The 21,846-nt window shown below is 40.9% G+C and overlaps 1 protein-coding gene across 2 annotated transcripts; it reads left to right on the top strand.

The window, feature by feature from the left end:
* The first annotated feature begins 1,173 nt into the window (after window positions 1-1,173).
* Window positions 1,174-7,767, top strand: nell3 (NELL (neural EGFL like) family member 3). 2 transcript variants are annotated; one of them, XM_080864407.1, is made up of 5 exons: window positions 1,174-1,325; window positions 1,492-2,161; window positions 2,746-3,305; window positions 3,636-3,702; window positions 3,887-7,767. In XM_080864407.1, exons 2-5 carry the CDS (start codon window positions 1,522-1,524, stop codon window positions 5,416-5,418), a joined length of 2,799 nt encoding a protein of 932 aa, XP_080720533.1. In that variant the 5' UTR covers window positions 1,174-1,325; window positions 1,492-1,521; the 3' UTR covers window positions 5,419-7,767. The 2 variants fall into 2 exon arrangements, with proteins under 2 accessions (XP_080720533.1, XP_080720534.1); XM_080864408.1 differs by having other exon boundaries at window positions 1,226-1,381.
* Window positions 7,768-21,846: the final 14,079 nt, after the last annotated feature.

Here is a 21,846-nt window from a genome sequence, read left to right as displayed (position 1 = left end):
TGTGTGTTATAGAATACAAGCTTTACAGTAAATTACTGCCATTTGATTGGCCGTCATAAGCAATTAATTAAGTAACCTTTCGTCTTTACTTTGAAGATGAAAAGTTGCACTCTGGACGCAGCTACTTGTCTTTCTTGAGTTCTGCCTCGCCTCAGCTCCTCTCTTCTTTGCACCAGATGGGTACAGGAACTCTTTTTGATTGAACATTTTTAACAGCCACCCAGAATAGAAACGGTGGCTGGATGTGATTAATCGCTACAGGAGCCTCATTCACAGTGGCCCCTTTCCTTTGCTAAACCCTAACTCTGCTGTCAGTCACACAAACACTCTAAACCACATCCACACAAACATGTCCACAACAATCAAAGTCTAAAGACAAAATAACACCTCAGAAACCCTGAAACAATAATCACAAAACGTATAAATGAGTGATGTAAACTAAAACATGTACATTTCTAAGAGTCTGTGCCCATGATGCTGTAAAATGTCCAGCATTTTGCTTTAAATATTCTGAAATTTGGCTAAATCTTGAGTTATTCAGTTAAATATGATCATACAACTTTTGCATCTATTCATTTGGCTCCTGGACCTTTGAATAAGACAGTAATATCAGAACTGCTTAACTAATAACATCCATGCAGACGTCATCCTCAGATAACCTTATGTGCTTGTGCAGAAGCACTAAAAACAAAAAAAGGAGAGAAATCGGGAGCGAGTCCAAAAACCAGATGTGTTTTTCACATTCCTGACTTCTGCCATAGGTCTCTTCACAAAAGTTTGACCTCTGCTCGCTTTGTCTATAAAAAGGGTTGACAAGGCCAGCGCTAAAGCATGAAGGACGCTGGGTTGAGGAACCAGCAGCTGTCTCAACATGCAGGGTGTGCTAAACAAAAAGTACTGTATGTTTTTGCAACTCAGAGGGCCACAGGGTCAAAGAAAAGTCAACAGTGAGCAAAGTCAAAAGTGAAGAGATGAGATATAATTAAAATACATGTCATTTTTTCCCCTTTCGTTTATTTGTTTCAGGTTGAAATTAAGGATGTTTCAGTTTCAGGCATCAAAAATGTCATTTTATTCTTGTTCTTTCAAAACCTTTTAGTTCAGAGGGAAACTCAAGGGAGAGGAGAGGGTGAAGGGTTAATTTGTAGCTGGGGAAACCTGATGCTAATTAAGTCTCAGGAATGCCACATACACTGACATTATAGTGCAGAAGCCCTCAGAGTGGATCAGGCATGGAGAGAGCCGGCAGTAATGCGTGAGTCCAGTGTTTTTACTCCTTTGTGACGGTCGGGAAAAGCCAGCCTCACTAAACCCTGGAGCTGAAGGTAATGTGCACAGATGAGCTGCCAAGTCTGTAAAGTTTGTTTCAGTTGTGTGAGAGGTGGGTTTAATCGAAAAGGAGATCGGTGATGGCTTGAGTTATCACCTTTGAGATTTTTTCCTCCAGGTTTTCCATTTGGGACTCTTACCTCGCGTTTCCTTCTTTTGCAGGCAGAGTAAGCCCACATATTAGATGCGAAAATGCTTTTACTGACATCTCTGCTGTTGCTGCAACTCTCCTGGGTATCGCTGCACAACGCCGCGCAAGCTGTAGCGGAGATTTGCCGGGGGACGCACTGCTATGGCGGAGACACCGGCGATCCAAGACCGTGCACCGGGGCGCACTGTCCGGGGAGCCGATCTTCCAGACCCCCGCGGCAGTTTAACCCGTCAACGCAGGGGAAAACGGCTCATGTAGCCGCCGGCCAACACCGCGTGTACCCGAGCTCTCCAAGAGCGGCATCGGAGACTTTTCCAGGCGCCCAGCTGCTACTGCGCGGGCGGCACAGCGACGGCAGCACTCGGAGTGCGCCTGAAGTTTTACCTGCAGGATGCACCGATGCGGAGTGCGCTGTTCATGTGAGACAATTTCAACCCGGCAATGACACCAGAGACTGTAAAGGGATCGAGTGCAGACTGCCGCTGAGGATACGGCCAAAAGCTCGAGCAGTGGCTTGTGTGGGAGAAGGATGTCTGGCCGGTTCAGAGGAGAGCGTGCCTCCTGTACATCTGTCGGACAGAGCCGCGCAGTTTCTGGGGGATTTTCCGGAGTTTGGATATCCATCGTCGGAACTTGGCGCAGCGCCTTTAGGTGTCCAGCTTACATGTGATATCAAGCCAGGTCTGCTATGTTCATCAACATTATTATTTATTTATTTATTTATTTATTTATCTATCTATCTATCTATTTAACATTATATTATAAGTTCCTGCATGCCAGGAACAAAAACAAAATGCAGACATGCACATTGTGACTCTTGACAATTTCTTTAAAAGTGATATGCTTTTACTAAAAGGTGGGTGTATATAAATACCTCAAATGCATGCTGCCCTTTACTGACTTACAATCTCTCACACAAGAGTGTTCTGGAGACAAATGACAACTTTGTTGACCTTCAGCCTCCCCCCACAAAAAAGAAAGAAAGAAAAAAAGATACCTGCAGGGCAAAGAGTAGCTGGACTGGAAAAATGTCTCAGAGTCAATTGCCCAGAAAATTTTGAATGCTTTGATGTGGCTCCATACAGGAAACTTTTAGTAGGCTACACTTGGCTGCGGCTGGCTATGCAGCTGGAGTCACAGGCTGTTCACACTTACTGTCAGCACTGTTTGGAGAAGTCACACCTCAGTACAAGGCTTAACGACATCTAATCGATTTCTTCTCCCTGTTTTTTTCCCCCCTTCACTGTGCATTTATTTCATGACAGGGGAGAATGAAGTTCCTTCAGAAGATGCCCTCATCTTGCACCTCCAGCTGTCCAAGGGGCAGGAGAAGCTTGTGGAGGCCCTGAGAGCCCAGCAGATTATCATCCGTGATCTGCAGCAGAAGCTTGCTGACCAACAGGAGGCCCTGCTGTCACAGCAGCGTGAAATCCTGGAGCAGCAGCAGCGAATGTATGAGCAAATGGATGTGGTGAAGGCCCAGTACGGTCTCCTCTCAGACACCTTCAAACAGGTTTCCTTCCAGGGCCTGAAGGGCGAGCTGCAGAGCTACTTCGAGAGCCAGCTGGCTGGACTGCAAAGCCAAGCCCGCAGCCACCTGCAGAAATCCTACGCCGTCCACAAAGCGGACATCAACTCTAAGGTGATGGATGTGGTTGGGGAGGCTCACTTTCCTCAGCCTCTCCTGGGATGTCCTTCACCCTGTGGATCAGAGGAGTACTGTGACTTTCAAAAGGACCCAGCTCGGTGTGAAAAGTGCACCATGTGTCCACCAGGTTTCTTCCTCATCTCACAGTGCTCTCCAACTGCGGACAGAATGTGCCAGGTATGCCGTCATCTGATGTGTCAAAACAAACTGAGAGCAAAACAGGAAAAAAAAGGAAACAAACAAAAAAAAGTGTGAAGCGGTTTTAGCTGATAGTTGAGGTTTCACATGGTGGTTTCCAGTTAGTGGTTCCCAAGCATATGCCAGCATATGCCAAAATCTAAACATAGCTGATCTGGAAGTGAGAATGTTTATACCTTTGAGCTTAGATGGCTCATCTTATCTATTTCCTGATCAAGCATAAATGCTTTAAAGAATGTGTCAGTTAAACCTACTTATTGATGTACAGGATACACTCATGGTGATACTTTTAATTTGCATGACTTGCAGGACAGAGACGAATGCCTTGAATTACCAAATATTTGTGGAGAGCGAGTGAAGTGCCTTAATACTCCAGGTGAGTTCGCAGTGCTTATTTTGCTGATAATTAATGAATCCTTATTCCTTATTTTCACTCTGATATAGAAAAACTTCCCACCAGTTTATCTAAAACGTTATTTGCGCTGAGAAAACAGCCATACTTTACTGAGCTACGTGTCTATGCAGCTGTCAGAGCCTGTTTGGACCTTTTTATTTTGCAGGGGGATTCAGGTGTCTGGGCATTTCTGAGAGAGACGCAATAATGGGCTTGTGCGGTCATGAATATTTCTACAACCAGGAGCTGCAGGAGTGCCAGGCCTGCTCTGACTGTGACGGAGAGCCTGTCACTGTTCCCTGTACAGCAGTCAGTGACACCATCTGTGGCCAGCTTTCGGAGACCCGGCTCTCTGAGTCTTGGATGGCGAATGTGGCAGTTCCCCCTGCCAGATCATCTGGCACCCACATCTTTCCTGGGCTTCAGCTAAACATACGAAGCAAAGAAAAAAGCGATTTGCTGTCCAACCAGGTGGGCCAGTTGACCTTCCAGCAGCACGGGCTGGTGTGGTTGGATCATAACTTTGCAATAAAGCACAGTTGCAGGAACTTCCTCCAGTTGGGGATGAGGCTAAATGGGAGCCAGGAAGAGGAGGGTAAGGACCTCAGCGGTGTTCGCATCGAACAACCGGATGGGAAGTATTTCCAGGGGGTCAGCGTCAGTACCGGGGTGGAGGTGGAGCCTAACCACAGCTTCACACTGCTGTTGAGGAGTCCAAATCAACATTGCAATCAGAGCAAAGATCTTCACGTGTATGATGCTGCAGGGCCCTCTTTGAGTCTGCTCTGGTTGTCTCATGATACTGGTGCTGTAGCTATGACAGCTCAGATGTCCCTGCTGATGCACTACCAGACCAGCTACCGCCCAACTTTCCGCATAACCTCAGTTTCAGACCCCTACATGATCAGCCTGACTCATGACAACCGTGGGGTACGCTTCACCGAGCGCGGAGTGGTCAAGTTTGTCCTTCAGCAAGCACTTTACTCCATGGGGCACACCTGCGTTCGAGAGGGTTTCTCCTTGATTGCCTATATAAACCGCAACGGAACCGGCCAAGAGGTGATGCAGGCTTTTAAGACTGGCGTTAATTACAGGGACACTTCCATTACACTCTCAGGTGCTGTGAGCGTGGACAGTGGAGACATGCTCAACTTTGAGATCACATCCCCGTCTCAGTGCAACGTCCGCTATTTTGGGGACAGCACTGGAATCAGTATTTTGAGTCTTATCTGGATTCCTTCAGCAGTGTCGTCAGCCTTTACGGCTACTGTGTCCAGGACCGGTCTTCCCTTTGGAGCGGTGAGGAATAAACCTCTATTGTTCCAGCAGATCAGCCCAGATACACCACAGGTCCACTTGGCCCGCTCTGGGGAGCCAAACAGCCGGAAGAACTTTATATTCCGTGAGAAAGGAACAGTGAACATAGCTCTCAACCTCAAGCTGATCCACTCTTGTAATATAGTAAAACTCACTCTGCAGCGGGTAGGGGGTCAGGGCAAGCAGGCTGGTCCTGTGGCTCAGCAGGTGTCAGGATCTATGCCTGAAGGAAGCGAGTGGGCCAGTGTAGGGCTGAGAGCCTCATTTCAAGTCCAGAATGGCACGGCTCTGTACGTCACGCTGGACTGCATCCGTGGACGAATTAACCAGATAGCACACGAGGGCGGCACTAACATTTCAATTCTCTGGGTGGCAGTGTGATCCAAGAAGGGGCTGAGCTTTTCTCATCATCATTTTGTGGAAAAAGACAGTTTTGCACATGTTGAAGGACAAATACGGGCTAATAAAATGTAGTCTTCTTTTCCACATATCCTGTCACATTATCTTTAATGTATATTTCTGCACCTGTATAGACGTTTATGATTATTTGTTTTGTAGGGTGTAACACTTAGATGCTAAAAGTACTGCTTTTTGCTTGAAGTACTTCGGCTGGTTGAGCAGTGACCAATTCTACATCAAATGTCTGAATGTGTGAGTGTGTGTTTGTCTGTATGTGTAAATGGTGTGGATACTTGGAAATGGTGCTTATGTATGTCTGTGCATATGTACACACACATTGGCATGTCTACTTTTGCGTATGAATCATTTAATATGTATATATTAATACTTAACATCCATATTGTATTAAACCTTTTTGTATTGAATTATGAGGTTGTTAAAGCAGTATTTTAACATTTGGGGAAATGCAGTGAACCATTTTCTGGAGGGCAGTTTCATGAGTGGACCAGTGCAAACCTAGTAGTTAGTTAGCTTAGCACAAAAACCTCAAACAGGGGAAACAGCTGACCTGGTATTAGCCAACAGTATGGAAATGTATTAGCATCTCTAATACACAGCAGCATTTAACCAAAGGAACATCCCCTGCTTCATCCATCTGTGTCTACAGCAACCTGCAGGACCACCTCCAAGGGGACACCCCCTGCAGCAGTTAAATATCTGTGACTCTCCATCAGTTTTTAGAATCGACAAAGCCACTTAAATGAAAGTTAAAATGTCTTCTTTCATCAGAAAGAAGTCCTGTTGCCTTTATTTCAAGCGCTTTAGTCATTCTAACCGTGTGAACCTTTGCATCCTCAGAGACACAGAAACTGCAACACCTTTAACCTATCAAATGTGTTAAGTCACAGCATTGCATTGTGGGGCACCCACACTTTGGCAGTTCTGTGGGCTAGCACAGAAAACCTGGAAGCATATAAATACGCTTCAGTTCCAAATAAAATGCAGGTTGTGGAGGTGTTATTTGCTTTGATTGGTAACTTCTTGGCTTGTGGAACTCACTAGTCAAAATCACTTGGCAAATGCTCAGAGTTAGGAAATAACCCCTCATAAAGCAGCTAAATTACACATTAGTTTTTGCTGAGTTGCTCCGTTAAGATGGATGTAGTCGTCTTGATGTCATCAACTGAACTTTTTAACTCTTGTTTAATAGGCTTTTTTGTAGGGTCTTGGCACCGTTGTGTTGGAGAAGTCCGGTTCAGTCACTTCTAGCTAGCAGAGATAAACAGCTAATAGCTCCAGCTGCCTGTGTTGGCATTCACATGTAGCAATTCAGTCAGCATTGCACAGACATCATGAAGAGGCACCAACTTAGGATGTTATTAGTCTGTTTAAAGGACATCTAAGAAAACCAGTTTTTGCATGAGGCTGTGAACATCTCTACTGTGAACAAGTGTTTTAAGTGGGGAGTTGAAGCTAGCCTCGAGGCTAACTTGAGGATCTGGAGTTTCTGGCACTTAGCTCAGTAGCTTAATTTTCTCAGCCCTTGACGGCTCTGCTTTTTTGTTGTAATGATTAAACAAACACAATTTAACTTGTAAATTGTTGAGCTTTGACAATACTGGCAGGCTGTTTTTTTTAACTACTGCACAAAACCAAGCCAGCTGTTTCCTTCTGTTTCAGTCTCTGTGTGTAGCTAAACTAAGCTAATTTCATAGATAACACACCGATATGAGAATGCTATCATTGTTCTCATCTAACTTCCTTTCAAAATATGGTAATTTGCTGAAATATATAAAAAATAGTCTCGCCAAATCTATTGTAGTACCATTTAAAAGAGCAGGGATTTAAAAAAAATGTTGTTTTTGGTATTTATTTTACGAAACAGGACCTTTGTATTTTGCTGTGGAATGCATATGAATTGTTAGGTATGATAAAACAGTAAAAATATGTATAGTATGGAGTAAAGCACTGAGTAGACATGTAGTGATAGTGTCTACTTGTACACATGTAGTTTTGCGTAGTATTATGGAATATGCAAACATCTTCCTTTGTTATTCTTTTGCCTAAACGCTGTTCCTCTGTAAAGAGCTGCCCATGCATATCCCTCCTAATTGCCTCTGTGTGTGTTCTGTCCTCTGAACAATTAGGCATAATTAAGTGTTTCAGAGAGCTGGCAGCAAAGGCGCCGCTGAAATTCTTCACCTTTTTTCTCACTTCTTTGCACGCGGTGATATTTTTGAGGTGCTTTTAGACTCCCTGCAAGTTTCTTGTGGAACATCAGTGTATTTACAGTATTCTGGTTCAACACCAAATAAAATATACATATATTTTGCCATAAAAGGAATTTCTTTTTTCTTTTGAAAAAAAAAATGTTACTTTGCTGGTTTTATTCCAAAAATATTGACTTGTGGATGAAAAACAGTTTTGCTGCTAATCCTCACCAGACGAGAAAGGTATTTTACAGAGTTATTGGATCATTGTAGTATACTGTATGTGAATGCGTAATGTGCCTCTAATGGATTCCTGTGTAGCCACATCATTGGACCTCTAATGTGACCTTTATTCTATCAACCCGAGAGTGATTTTATATTTTGGAACCACGTATCATGACAATCAACATTTCACAGTGAACAGCTATTAATTTCCATCAAATTGGCGGGTAAAAGTTTGACCTTCCGACAGTGTTCACTCAGCTCAACCTGAAACTATTTTTAAAACAGCCTTATTCGGCAGCAAAGGTGCCAAAACACCTGGAAAATCATACACTGTATTTTCCTCACAACTGGTCTTAATCAGCTTCATATTATTCTTCCATCTATTACTACCTATGGAAGGCCAGTTCTTTGACTTAAATTTAACAAATAGCCTATGAGTCAAAGAAGGGAGAGAGTAAGAAACAGGGGTGAGGGGGAGGGGGAGTCTGCATGCGAGAAACAATCAAATGTTTCTGTCGGCTGCCTGAATTGGAAACAGGTGTCTGGGCGCACCACTGCTCCAGATGTTTGACGCTGTAGATCAAATGAGACTCTTAGCACATGAAGAGTTTCAGAGACATCAGAGAGAGAAACAGGGACAGAGAAACAGAACAGGAAAGGGAAAACACAAAGGAGAGAGAGCTATGTGTGGATATTAAAAAACGCAAACTTTAAAGTTCTTCCACTTCTATATTAGCAATGAATTTTAAAAAAAAAGTACAAAGTGATGAAACTCTTGTTCCCTATATTGCTTCTTTTTGTTCCTCATAGATTTGTGTTTTTGTGGTTTTGTTTTCACTGTAGCGCTAACAAATTCCCCTTCAATCAACTTCCAGGAGTCGACTGATAAAAAGCTCTAAAAAACCCACTTTATGGTACCTTTCTGGACCAAATGGAAGCCAGAGAAATGTAGCGATTAGCTGGGGAAGCTGCTAAATCAAATAAAGAGGCAGATTTTCCCCCCTGAATGGATAGGAGCTAAAAAACTAAGACTATAGGCTTACATTCATCAAGAGTCCAGATTGTGGGAGATGGCACGGTGATTGTTGTGAGACTTAATGCCCAAAGGTGATCCATCACAGTAGCACTTAAATATGAAGTTTAGCCAACAGTTTAGGAACTACCTGCACCACAGTCTATGCGTAGCAGGCATTTTTTCCTTTATTAGAGGAATTATGTGACTTGGGTGTCAATTCTGTGAACATTAATACAATATTACCATATTGCTTGCTAACCCTCAGTAAGGCTGAATCTAAAAAACAAAATAATATATCAGCTGTAATTAAGACAGATCAAGACACACAAAAAAGATGAGGTCAATATCAAATCGTGTTTTTTTTTTCTTTTTTGTGTAATTGGTGGCAGTAGAACAAGGTTAATAATGAATAAAGTAATCACATTGTAAGTACTCGGGGCTAAACTGTCTGCCTGCGTAGGTCTGTGACTATGCAGAGTGAATGATTTTGGGTATGGCTCATCTCCAGCCAACCAAGCCTTCTGCTCAACCATCTCTGACTTGCACAAAAATTTTACGGTAGACAATTTGAACATTTATAATGAGTGCTGTGAAATTTACTGAAATTTATCGATTATTACCGATAAAAGCCTAGAATTTTCACTGGTATTTTTTACCATCAAAATGAACCAGGATCTATAATTTGGGAGAAATGCATCAAACATTGTCAAGTATTGGCTTGTTAAAATATGGAAAAAACACCCAGCGCTCCTGCTAAGTTCCATATTTGAACACACATTGCAAAAACTTCATGTTGCAAAAAGACAGCTGATCACAGTTTTTTAATAGCATCTAGTTACATTTTACAACAAAAAACCCAAAATAATCTTAACATAAAATTGTGGCAAAATAAAGAAAATTAAATTCGCGTTCAATTTGAAGTATTTTTTCTAGTGTGTGCTTAAATATGGGGCTTTGCGGGAGTGATGTACTAGACAAAATGAAGGCACTTTTAATTGTTTTTGCATTTGACGGGCTGTTCCACACATTTTTTTGTCACTGCCCCTGGTTACAGCAAACTGCTGTAACATGTAGATGAAGATCTGCAAAGCTGTGTGCAGGCTCTGCATATGACCAACAAACAATATGATATTTATACATAACAACCAAATGCTAGTCTTAATGAGCAAGTATTAGCAATTGAGGGTCTTATTTAGCATTTACAGGGATCGGGACTGAGTAAACACCAAAGATCAGTATATAAAAATACCAGAGAGAAACAAGCAAGATTCTTTGAAGAAGAGCAGGATTGGAATATGATGTTGCATCTGGAAAAATCGAAGGGAGAAGAAGCAGAGGCAGAAGAAAACAAACCATTATTGACCGAATGAAAGACTAAATGAAAAAAAAAAAACACCAAACTGTTTAGAGAATCTTGGAGTAACACAATTGCCATTTGGCACAGCACTTAAGAAGAAGAAGAAGCGGGTAGAAAAACAGTAAAACCACTGACAGGTAAATAACTCTGATAAAGTGTTACAAAGTACTGTTCTGCTCGGAAACCTTCGGTCCTGGCATTCATGTGGATGTTTGCTCATGATTTGGGTTGCCATCCAACCAAACATTGGTGCAGAACAAGCACACCAACCAAGGCAATGGCATTTTGACAGCAGTGGTCTCCCCAAGCAGGAAAAGTACGCCCCTCCACACTACAAAAACTGTTTAGGAATGACAGGAGACACACTTCAAAGAGCCCCAACTTCTCAAGTTCCAATTTAAAACCCCCAGAGTTCTCCCATTCATGCCCCAACTGTTTTGTCAGAACTGTTTTAGCAGCACAAGAAGGACCTATTTGCTATTAGGCAGGCAGTTTAGCTGGTTTTGATCTTGCAGCTGACTTGTGTTCGGAGATGTGACGTAATTCTAGGCAAAGCAATTGTTCATCTGTTAAACGCTCCACTACGTTCAGAACTTTTCACTCCTGGAAACTCTGATGCAGATGCAATAAATATGAACAAAAATTGTAACATTACAGCCTGAACAATCAGTTGAGAAGCAGGATGGTATAAAGCTGCAGGAAACTGAAAAGGAAGTCTGGTTAATCTACCAAAAGAATAAAAAAATGGTAAAATTCATAAATGTTGTCATTCCAACAACATAAAAGGTGCTATGCCTTTTAATGGGCTGCAGACTTGCATGCCAGTATTTTTGTGGCTAAACAGAGAGACATCATTTATCACCACAATGCATCTGTTGTGAGTTTATTTGCTTTCCAAGGGTTTTTGTGTTTGTGGTTCGCTCAGTCGATGACATGCGAGCTACTTTGACAAAAATCACTGATTATTCCAAAAGCAGCAGTGTTGCAGCAACCAAACCATCCGGCAAAGTCTAATATTACCCCTTCTCGTGTTTAGAAAGTGTTTCGCTTAATATTCTAAATGTGAATCAGCATCATTTGTTTATGTTTGGAGCAAAAATACAACATGGTGTCAGTTCAATAGACACATCAGTCACAGTGATTTGTAGTCGAGGTGAACACCCTCCTAACCGAAACCTGGCCCCAGTCTGCTCCGATGTTGACTTAAAAAGGACAAAGCCGGAGACAGGCTTGCTTTAATCAGAAGCGGATGTCACTGTATGAGCCAAGGTCTCTTGTCTACGGGGAAATGTTTAGACCATGTGGTCACGTTAGACACTGTAAACCTCCACAAAGTGCGTTACACTAGTGCACTATGGTGAATTTATGGGGTGTGAAGAAAATTTGTATTGGTGTTGTTGATGTTTTACATCCAGATTTTTCATTTCTTTTGAGAATTAATCAAAGCAAATAGTCAAAATGGGGAAATTAAAGCCGCCGCAAAGCCTGAAATGTCTTCATTGTAAAGTTTTTACCAGACACTTGAGTTATAGCCATTAAAATCACTTTCTTATTATACAGCACACCGGCCAGATGACTGTAGCTCACTTTGCATTTTCCTATAGATCTTTCCATGATGTAAATCTTTAAGTTTTTCTGTTTTTTAAACATTGTGCACTGACTAGTTGGATGGCTCTCAGTGGATACAATCCTTTAGACAGGAAACTGAGAGCCATCGTATAGGGCTACATCTTTCAGCTACGGTGACATCCCAGATAATATCCCCTCTGAGAGGTTTTTAAATTGCTATTTGGGGTTGTGAAGCATATGTTTTAATGTACACATTGGCTCCTTTTACTTCAAAATTGTATGGGACAACTTATTTTAATAAATGGAAAAAGTCATAGTGACTTGTTGGTGAGAGACGCTTAGCCAGTGAGCATAATAAGAAAAAAGAATCAAGAAGAAAGAATTTTATGGTCAGGAATGATAAAACTGAAAGACAAGACATATGCATTATGGCACCACTGCTTTGAGAGGCAGGTAGATGCTGACTAGTTTGGTAGATGTCTGCCAGGTATCAAACCAGCTAAGTTGGATGGTCTAAAATCAATGAAGTTTCAATCAAATTATGACTTTAACTCTGCTTATGCTGTTCTGTGACATAGTTTAGTCTAAGATAAAGCCCACTGTGTAACTGCCATGCACTCAAGGACAGATCTGCTGCATCTATATCTTGGACTGGTTGTCTCTCAGTCTTCATTTCATCACGAATTCTCCATCATCCTCCTCTTTTATGCATCCAGTCATCTGTTGCAGTTTCCTCCCCTCCTTCGTCCATCTGTGCTGGTGTTTCTCACCTCATTAGAGAGGTTACTGATGCATGAGGGAATGAGCTGGCAGGTCAGTAGCCACAGTGAGATTCATATTGAACAGCTTGTGAAAAGTTTGCAGTCTCACAAAAAAGGAAAAAGTTCACCACCGAGCTCCTTTAAATTGAATTTTTTCTTTAAATGTCACTGGATAGATTTTGTTCTATCAAGAAAAAAAAACACTTAAAAAGAAAATAGCTATTCTGCAGAAAAATTACGAAACTTGTTTCTATTGGATATTGTCGCTAGACGAAAACTATACTGGCACTGAAAATAATCAGGCCGGACATTCTCTATCTCCCTTTTCCAGACTTGGCAAAGGCTGTGCATAGTTCCCTCCAGTGTCTGGTAAATTCCCAGATCACTAGGAATGCAGCATTTAATTTTCTTGTTCTTTAGCTGACCTTAATCATTTCTGCGTCAAGGGCAACTGAAACTCCAGAGCCATGGGGATCAGTCAGCCTTGCTGTGGAAGTGAATGTGTGTGTGTGGGGGGAGTATACACATGTATATGTAAAAGGGAGTGAGGCCTGTCTTGCTGTCTTCATGAAGAGGCCATTTAATGCGCTGATGATGAATAATAGGTTGACTGAATGAGCGTGCGAGCCCCTCTGGTGTATATTTAAACGGCGGAGAGATGCTCCCTCACTCGTATCAACTCCCCGGTGGTCGGTGAGGTTAATTGCTTTCTCCGGCAGGAGCTTACAGATTCACTATCTCACAAAATGCATCCATACAAATGACTCTGCGCATACCACAATAAGTTAAGCAGAGTGAGTGCTGTGTGTGTATAAGGTTGGTATGCTCTGCAGCAGAACATCATGTATGCTTAGGTAGCAGACACGGTGCACAGTGAGGTCATAGAAGCTAATGAGGACAACTGACTCTGACTAATGAAGTTGGCTTAACAGACTCGCAGAAAACAAGACAGAAGTGATGCTGTATTCAGAGTATACTATACTCACATGCATATGAACTTGAGTGACATCCCATACTTAATGCATAAGGTTGGCCTACCCTTTGCAGCTATAACACCTTCAACTCTTCTGGGAAGTCTTTCCACAATTTTGTTGGAATTTGTGACCATTCTTCCAGAGAGCCTTTGTGAGGTCAGACACTGATGTTGGACGAGAAAGCTTGGCTCACAGTCAATTCATCCCAAAGGTGTTATAACGCATTGAGGTCAGGGCTCTGTGCAGGCCAGTCAAGTTCTTCCACACCAAACTCACTCATCCATGTCTTTATGGACCTTGCTTTGTGCACTGGTGCGCAGACATGTTGGAACAGAAAGGGGTGAACCCCAAACTGTTCTCACAAACGTGGGGCAATAAAACTGTCCAAAATGTCATGGTTACTTTCACTGGAACTAAAAGATCAAGCCCATCTCCTGAAAAACAACCCTGCACCATATTCACCTTGCCACCAAAATTTACACTTGGCACAATGTAGTAAGACAAGTATTGCCAAACCTAGATTTGTCCATTGGCTGATTGCCTGACTGAGAAGTGTGATTCATCACTCCAGAGAACAACCCACCACTAATCTAGAGTCCACTGGCAGTGTGCTTTGCACCACTGCATCTAATGCTTTGCATCGCGCTTGATGATGTAAGGCTTGAATGCAGCTGCTCAGCCATAGAAATCCATTCTATGAAGCTCTCTACACACTGTTCTTGAGGTAATGTGAAGGCCACGTGAAGTTTGGCGGTCTGTATTGACTGACTCTGCAGAGTTGTGGCTGAGCTGCTGTCATTCTTGACTGTGGAATATTTAGTAGCAAGGAAATTTCCCAAATGGTCTTATTGTACAGATGGCATCCTATCACGGTACCATGACGGAATTTGCTGAGCTCCTGAAAGCGATTTTTTTTTTTTACACACCTGTGGCCATGGATGTGATTGGAACACCTTTGGATGGGGGAGTGAATACATTTGGCAATACAGTGTAAGGAGATAGCGCCTATAATTAAATATGGCAAGTTGGAGAGGTTTGTAACTGCTAAACAGTCAGTTGTTTTCACACGAAATGCAGCTTAAATGAATCCTTGATGTGTTGTTCTATCTTTTCTTTGATGTCTCTCTGCACAGTCATCTGGCCTCGTAGCTGATGTGTGTATAATATAAGGGATTACATGATTAGTCATGCTGTAAACAAGTGTTTGCCAAGATTCTCTGAACCACATCATGTCAAGGTGAAACATGAAACTGAGCACCACTGAAATGTCGAATTCCAGTCCTGAGTAGGAAATTGATAAATGAAAACAGGTTGATGGGTTAAAGCAAAATGTTAAAGTCAGCCATGAAACTATAAAAAAAGAACACAATTCTTTTTGGTTCATCAGACTGTGTTTTTTCTATTAAGTTGTGTTCACAGATTTCTGTAGTGAATTTAGTAGAAAAATACCCCAGGCTGAATTGTACAGAGGCTGAAACTAATGCAGTGAGGAATAAAAACAACACTGATGTGTCATCACGTTAAAAAGTCAGTACGACAAACATTTACACTTTCACACATTTATATTTTCACATACACCAGTAACATTTTAGGTCTATAAAAAGAGCAGACTGAAGGAGGAACTGATAGGGAAACTCTGAGGGAACTAAACACACTCTGAATAAACTCTAAACAGGAAGTGAAGCTCCATAAAGACCAAGAATTCAAAACTAACCCTACTTAATTGATGCGTGAGTTCAAATAAACAAGAAAACTAAATGTTGTTTAGTCATGGCTTTTTCATGATGAAAAAGCCATGATTAAACAAACATAAAAATTCAACAATCTGACTTCCAGCACAAGAATAACAGCACAACATAAACATAAATAACACAAATACAGCAAATAAAACAAAACCAGAGGACCATAAAAAACCTTTAAATACCAGCCAAGCAGTGTCACAGAAAAATAACAGGAAGCAAACAAACGTCCATAAGGCTGCGATAAACAGATGCAAACTCCACCCCGCCTAAATAATAATAATAATGGATTGGATTTATATAGCGCTTTTCAAGGCACCCAAAGCGCTTTACAATGCCATTATTCATTCACTCTCACATTCAAACAAAAACATAAAGCTCAGTAACTTCTTGCAATTAGTAGACACAATAAACATTATGCTAAACAGGTTGCAACCACAAGTCTGGCAATGTCAAAACAACAGCAACAAACACAGTGCAGAAGTGCTTTTACGCTCACATAAAGTGCATTACCAATACCTGGATGGTGTGCTGCTCAGTGGATCCAACAACTATCCAGTTTTCAATCAATAGGCAGAGGATACTTTCACAGTGCCAGTAGTGACGCTAATGCTAGCTGCCTAAATAATAGCATCAGACCTTTTCGTATTATTATTATTTTTTGACATTAAAGCTACATTTGTTTGAGCATAAATGTACAATGAAATTGAAATGATGTTATAAATATGAAGGATTGTCATTTTCTTTATGAAAACAAGTAATATTTTATGTTGCTAAAGCTAATCTTGGCAACCAGTTGATTGGCACAGCATTAGCAGCTGATGTTAGCATACCCAGAAAAATTGCATAACTTGCAGGATCTGACCAATTCTAACCTTGTAAAATTGACTTACTAAGCAATTAAATAGATTTTTAATGGGGGGAATTGTGAACTCGATTAAAAAGAAAAGGTCAAAAACTACCTAACTAATTCAGCCTCCCCTCCAAACTTATCTCCTGCTCACCCGTACTGTCTTTAGCTCATGTTTGTCTTCAATGAACTGGCTGTTGTCTCGTTGATAAGGGACCTAAGATACTATTTTAATCTACTCCTGGCTTTCAGAGTTGGCTGGTCATCTGACAAGTAAAGCTACACATTGAGAAACAAATGCATGCTTTGTTTTTTTTGTTGTTGCTGTCAACAAAACCCTCTTTCATAAGCTGACAAGGCTTTCATCTGAGCAAATCCAAACACTGGGTATTACCTTACAGATTCCAGGTTAACATAGAGGCAGAGGGAGAATTTAAGCAACTTAGACTGCATAATGAGTGCCACCAACTTCAGCAGACATCAACATCTGGCTTGGCTTAGTCATTGTACACACACGCTTGTACACGCACACACTCGATTTGTTTTCAGGAAAGACTTCAGTCGTTTAAAAGAGAGTCTGAGAACCCTTTTGCCCTTTTTTTTTTGCCTTTTCTGTCAAAATGCTTTGGTAAACCTCTCTCGAGCCAGCTACCCTGATTTTACCATCTGCTGGTTCGCTCATAAATCACCGGCAAGTTTCAGAAAGGAGTAATGTCGCCATCTTAAACTTTATGACATGTTTGCTACATTTCTCCTAACTGCAGCCTGTGTGTTTGGAACGAGCAGCTTGTCTCCTCTTTGTGTAACAGCATGTAGGATTATACAGTGTCAGGACTTTACAAGGCCTGTGACACAGTCAAGGCTGCTGCAAACACTGAGCAGATCATCCAGGTGATAAACTGCTCATGTGGGAACATCTCTGATCACTCAGCGGAAGGAAGCTTGCAGAGTAAATCCTTGAGAATTGCCAGACCTGGTCAGGTAATCGTTGCGCTTTGAGGTAACTTTTAATCTGTAAAAGCAGCGATGAAAATGTTTCGACTCTGGGGAAGACTGAACTGCCCATCTGGAAGATAGCAGTGGCAGAGAATCTACAGAGGCAGCACATCAGAGTTGATTGAAATTAATTTGGAAGTCTCATGACACAAGAATTTAAAATGTGATGGCGAGAATACACATAGGTAATTCCTTGATGATAATTAATGGAGAATGAGCTGACAAGCCACTTTGTCTCTGTGGAAGATTTAAAACTCCCACTGTGTAAGGGAGGCTAGCTCTCATAATGACTTTTCAGATAGTGCGGAGATAGATTCGATTTCATTTGAACTTTTAATGTTTTACTTGAAAGTAGTTATTATAACATTATATTTTATTAGTTTAGTTTTAATTAGATTTTTAAGAATCTGTTGAGCTTATAAACTTTATAACTTCAGGGTTGAAAAAGTGCTCTACTCTTCATTAGCTCATAAAGGCTCAGCTGTGATACCTCCCTCCTACTGACAAATCTCATTTAGGGCACAGTGCTTCAGAAATGAGTCAGAAAATGAATTTACATTTTATAGTTTGGATTTCCTTGACACAATGTCATTGGGCTTTTTGAAAAGTTAGATACTAGAAGTTGTTAATACGACCTAATACAATGCTTTTCTTCTTCTACATGAAATCCCAGAAACTTTTAACTTCCCTACCTGGATGATTGAGCATGCATCAGTATCTTCATGAAATGTTTAGTAAATACTATCCTTGTTGCATGCCCTGGTGAAAGTTGCGAAGAAGCCACTAAATAAGTCTCAACCATTGTTGATGACATTCAGTGTCTTTATACCAAAGGCGGGAGTTTAGTGGTGGTGATATTGGAATTGTGGTGTTGTTGGTTTGTAGCATAAAATTTGTGTTTTATTCAAATTGATTGCATTCAAAATCACAAAAACTGCATAAATCTGTGGTGATTCTTATTGAACAAAAGCAAGAGCATCATAAAGATTTATTTTTTACACTGGAATTGAGGTTTCTCATAGATGTCATGCTCACATTGTCCACCATTTTGGATGCAATGAAACCAACTGTTTTTGTTGGAGGTTGCTGGGCCTTGGGGGATGAAATTGGTTGCACAGCCTCCTAATGATTGCTTTGGTTGCTAGCAGATTTCCTTGGTAACCTGTAGTTAATCATCTTTGTCTGAAAATACTTGCTAACAACTAGCCTTGTGGTAAACAGTTCACGGTGCCCCAGCGCTGTAGCTAACGTGTTTCACAGGGCACGACTTTTAATTTGACGGCAAACAGTTTTCATTTGTGGTTTGTGTTGCACTTTTTGCTCTTTCACTTCAGCTCGGAGAGTAACTGGACAACTTTGTGCACATGTTTGTCACTTCTATTTAAACTATGACTGCAACAATATGCGACCAAACGAGTCTCAAGGAGCTTTTTGCCAACTGGTTAGGGAATATACATTTTTCTTAGCAGACCAGCTGTTGCTAGGGAAGACTGTGCATTGGGGATAACTGATAGAGGAATTACTGAAATGCTATAACTGGGTGGTCTGAAGGGTCTGTCTCTGGGACTTTAGCAATAATTTGGTCAGCAATCACTTGGAACCTAAGTGGATGGGCAGGGATGCCCCCCAGAATAGAGGCTCGCCATGAAATACAAATCACTGAAGATGGACAGAAGAATAGTGATTCTAACTGAAATGCTGAGGACTCTTAATCTGATAATTAAGAGGTAACAGATAATATAGAATGAGAGAGATGTGTACATGTAACGCATATCTTCAGCTATAACTGAACCAGGACCACTTCAGTCTTGTGGCATGGGCTATAACCATCTGGGTACTAGAGCTCTCCAACAAATTTTCCAGATCTGATAAGACATAAAGGCAGGATTTCTCCTGTTGGAACAAGAATATCAAAAGTTAATGTCTGGATTTCCAAAAGCTTTTCTGAGGAAAATGTGTGTCTAATAACACCTTTGGCCTCGGGCTCTTTTCTGAATCTAATGTTTTCAAGAAGTAAGTTAGGTAAGGAAGCTCTGTTCTCTCACAAACCCTCTGGTTGTATGTGCTATCCTTGATGCTATGTTTGTCAGTTCTGTTCGGCCATGGTGTCAAAATCCATCCATTCAGAGTCACAGCAGGGGTCGGAGCCTTTCCCAGCTCTCACTAGGCCAGAGGAGAGGACCATCCCAGACAGCCAATCAGTCCCTTTTGTCCAGCACTTCAAATTCACTGTAACGTTTGCTTCACCAACCAATGGCAACCAGACTGACGACTCCAGTTGCTATCTATTACCTTCAGCTTCACCCCTGCTATATGAAACTGCTACTCAGTGAAGTCTGTCCAAGAAATATTTGTAAAAAAAATGTACATTTTGAATCCCCGTGTGTTTGCAATCACTAGACAAGCTGTTATTTTCCAAATGATCACTTTTTTTAGAACTTTAATGAACTTTTGATTGCCTACACAAAACATCAAATTCACTGCACACATGTAAATGACATCTTAAAAACTATTAAAACAATATTTATTTGACTTATGGCCACAGTAACAAATGAAGTTACTGTGTATGTGCTCAGAAGAGGAACCCGTTTCACTTCGAGAACTTCTGCTACACTTAAATTAGAACTTCAAAAAAACACATAGAAGTCGAACATTTCCATTAGTGCAATCATGAAAACAAACAGCATGTTGTTTTTGTTATATTATATGCTCTTAATGATAATTATTGCACCCCCTGAGGCTATTTTTTTTAAACAGAATTAATCTGGATGCATCTCCTGCATTTGGCTACTATAAGCAAACAAGAGAGAACCACTAAACATTAAGAAATACAGCCCAGATGTGCTAATAATGATTTTGCTGTGGTATAGGAAACACAATAACACGGTCGCCAGCTTAAACTATGAACAGCGTAGCTATACAGGAAGAAGATTCGACACAACTGATTATCTGTTAAAATCAGGTCCACAGAAGGTTCAAGAGTGAGATACTGATCAAGTCTGAAACTACAAAGATGCAAATCTTTGTAGTTTGGGGAATAATCAGGTGTTGGAGACAGATCAGTGGCTGTGCTGAACTGTCTTGACCCGCTGTGTGGAAACAGTTAACTAACTGAATGATTCCAGTTTTTATTTGTAATGTTAAAACCATCCATTTCCTCTGAGTGCTGTCAGCGGAGCCAGCTGATAGTGAGCTCCCCAGATGTTTTGTTTAAATCATGCATCTCTGTCTTATCGGGCCTTTAAATCACTCGAATAAACAAAGTGTGATTCTGTGTCTGGTTGTGAGGTGAAAATTGGTCAGAGAGAGACATCAGTCAATACAATTTATCATTTTTTTTTAAAAAAAAACTTCTGTGATGCAAAGCATCTGGTAATCCTTCGCATTACTCGGGATGTCTTTTTAAATCTTTTCTTCTTTTCTTTGGACTCAAAAGGAAGCTGTAATCAGAAATGAATGAGCACAAATGTAAAAATAACAACTCGTGGGGACAACACAGGAAAAATAATTTTTATTTGCCAAAAAAAAGAAAAAAGAATTTCCATCCACATTTGCTGGACACGCCTGCTTTGGTGGCAGAAACAAACTCCCTGTGGCTTCCTTGTGATGGAAATCGTGAGGCGGCAGTGCCACCTAGAGGGACGAGAGCAACCTGCCAGTGAAGATGCTCAGAAATACTTTTTTTTTTTTGCTTATTCAAAACTTACCAAGCCAATTTTCATGGACCACAGTAGCGATGTGGAGCACATGTAGTGCAAAATAGAGCAATGGCCTTGGAGAGAGCTCTGCTGTTGTAGATTGAAACTGTGACAGTGCTGCTTTGCATTATCATTAGAGGGTGTTCATATTTGCACTATAGTTTTTGGTGTTTAAATGTATTAGATAAGATCATTTTTATTATGCACATTTGATTATTAAAAGGGATTTTAATCTGCTCTGACTGCTTGTTAATGTATTTATACATGTGGAGATACATGTAATACTCGAGTTCTAAATTCCTCTTTTCCCTCTTGTGTATGTTTTAGAGTTAATTATCGGAATGTATTATAAATTCAATGAGAATGCTGCCTTGTGGATTCATCTGATGTCTGAAAACTGAGTCCATGCACTGCATTTTGACTTTATAACTCAAGAGGCAATAAAAACCATGACTGTAAAGGTCTGAAAGAGATTACATAAATGCCAACAGTCCTCCACTCACACTGCAGATCCATTTTTACTTTGTAGTGCTGTAAAAGTGCCGCTTATTATGTCCCACTTAACCATTCAAGGACTTTCTCCCCAGTTTATGTAACACATTAAATGTTTTCTGTTCATGTAACACTGTGCTTTGGCCAATATGAGTCTGAAATAAACTTTTATCAAGCATAAGGTGGTGAGTGAAAAGGTAGCTCTGAAAACTCTAGGTCTGGATCAGAAATTTCTAATTTTGCAAACGTCATGCTATGTTGGTATTGTTCCTGCAGTATCATGAGAATGGTACACAGAGTTGCAACTGACCAGTTGCATTGTTGTGATGTCATAGCTTTGCGCTGCATGGAAAAACAAAAGATATGCCTTTGTTCATGGTAATCATTTTGATTATTTTCTTTATCAATGTATCTAATGAAATAAATAGATTATCAAGTTAGGTTTGCTGTCAGCCAGATTTACTTTACTCATGTCAGTTTGCTAAGGATAGGTTTTAATAGCGTATAAATTCTTTTTCATTTAA

The sequence above is a fragment of the Rhamphochromis sp. 'chilingali' genome, assembly GCF_963969265.1.
Source record: "Rhamphochromis sp. 'chilingali' genome assembly, chromosome: 18".
In the NCBI taxonomy this organism is placed as follows: domain Eukaryota; kingdom Metazoa; phylum Chordata; class Actinopteri; order Cichliformes; family Cichlidae; genus Rhamphochromis; species Rhamphochromis sp. 'chilingali'.
Note: the sequence above shows the minus strand (reverse complement) of the source record. Positions and strands in the feature narration are given on the sequence as shown.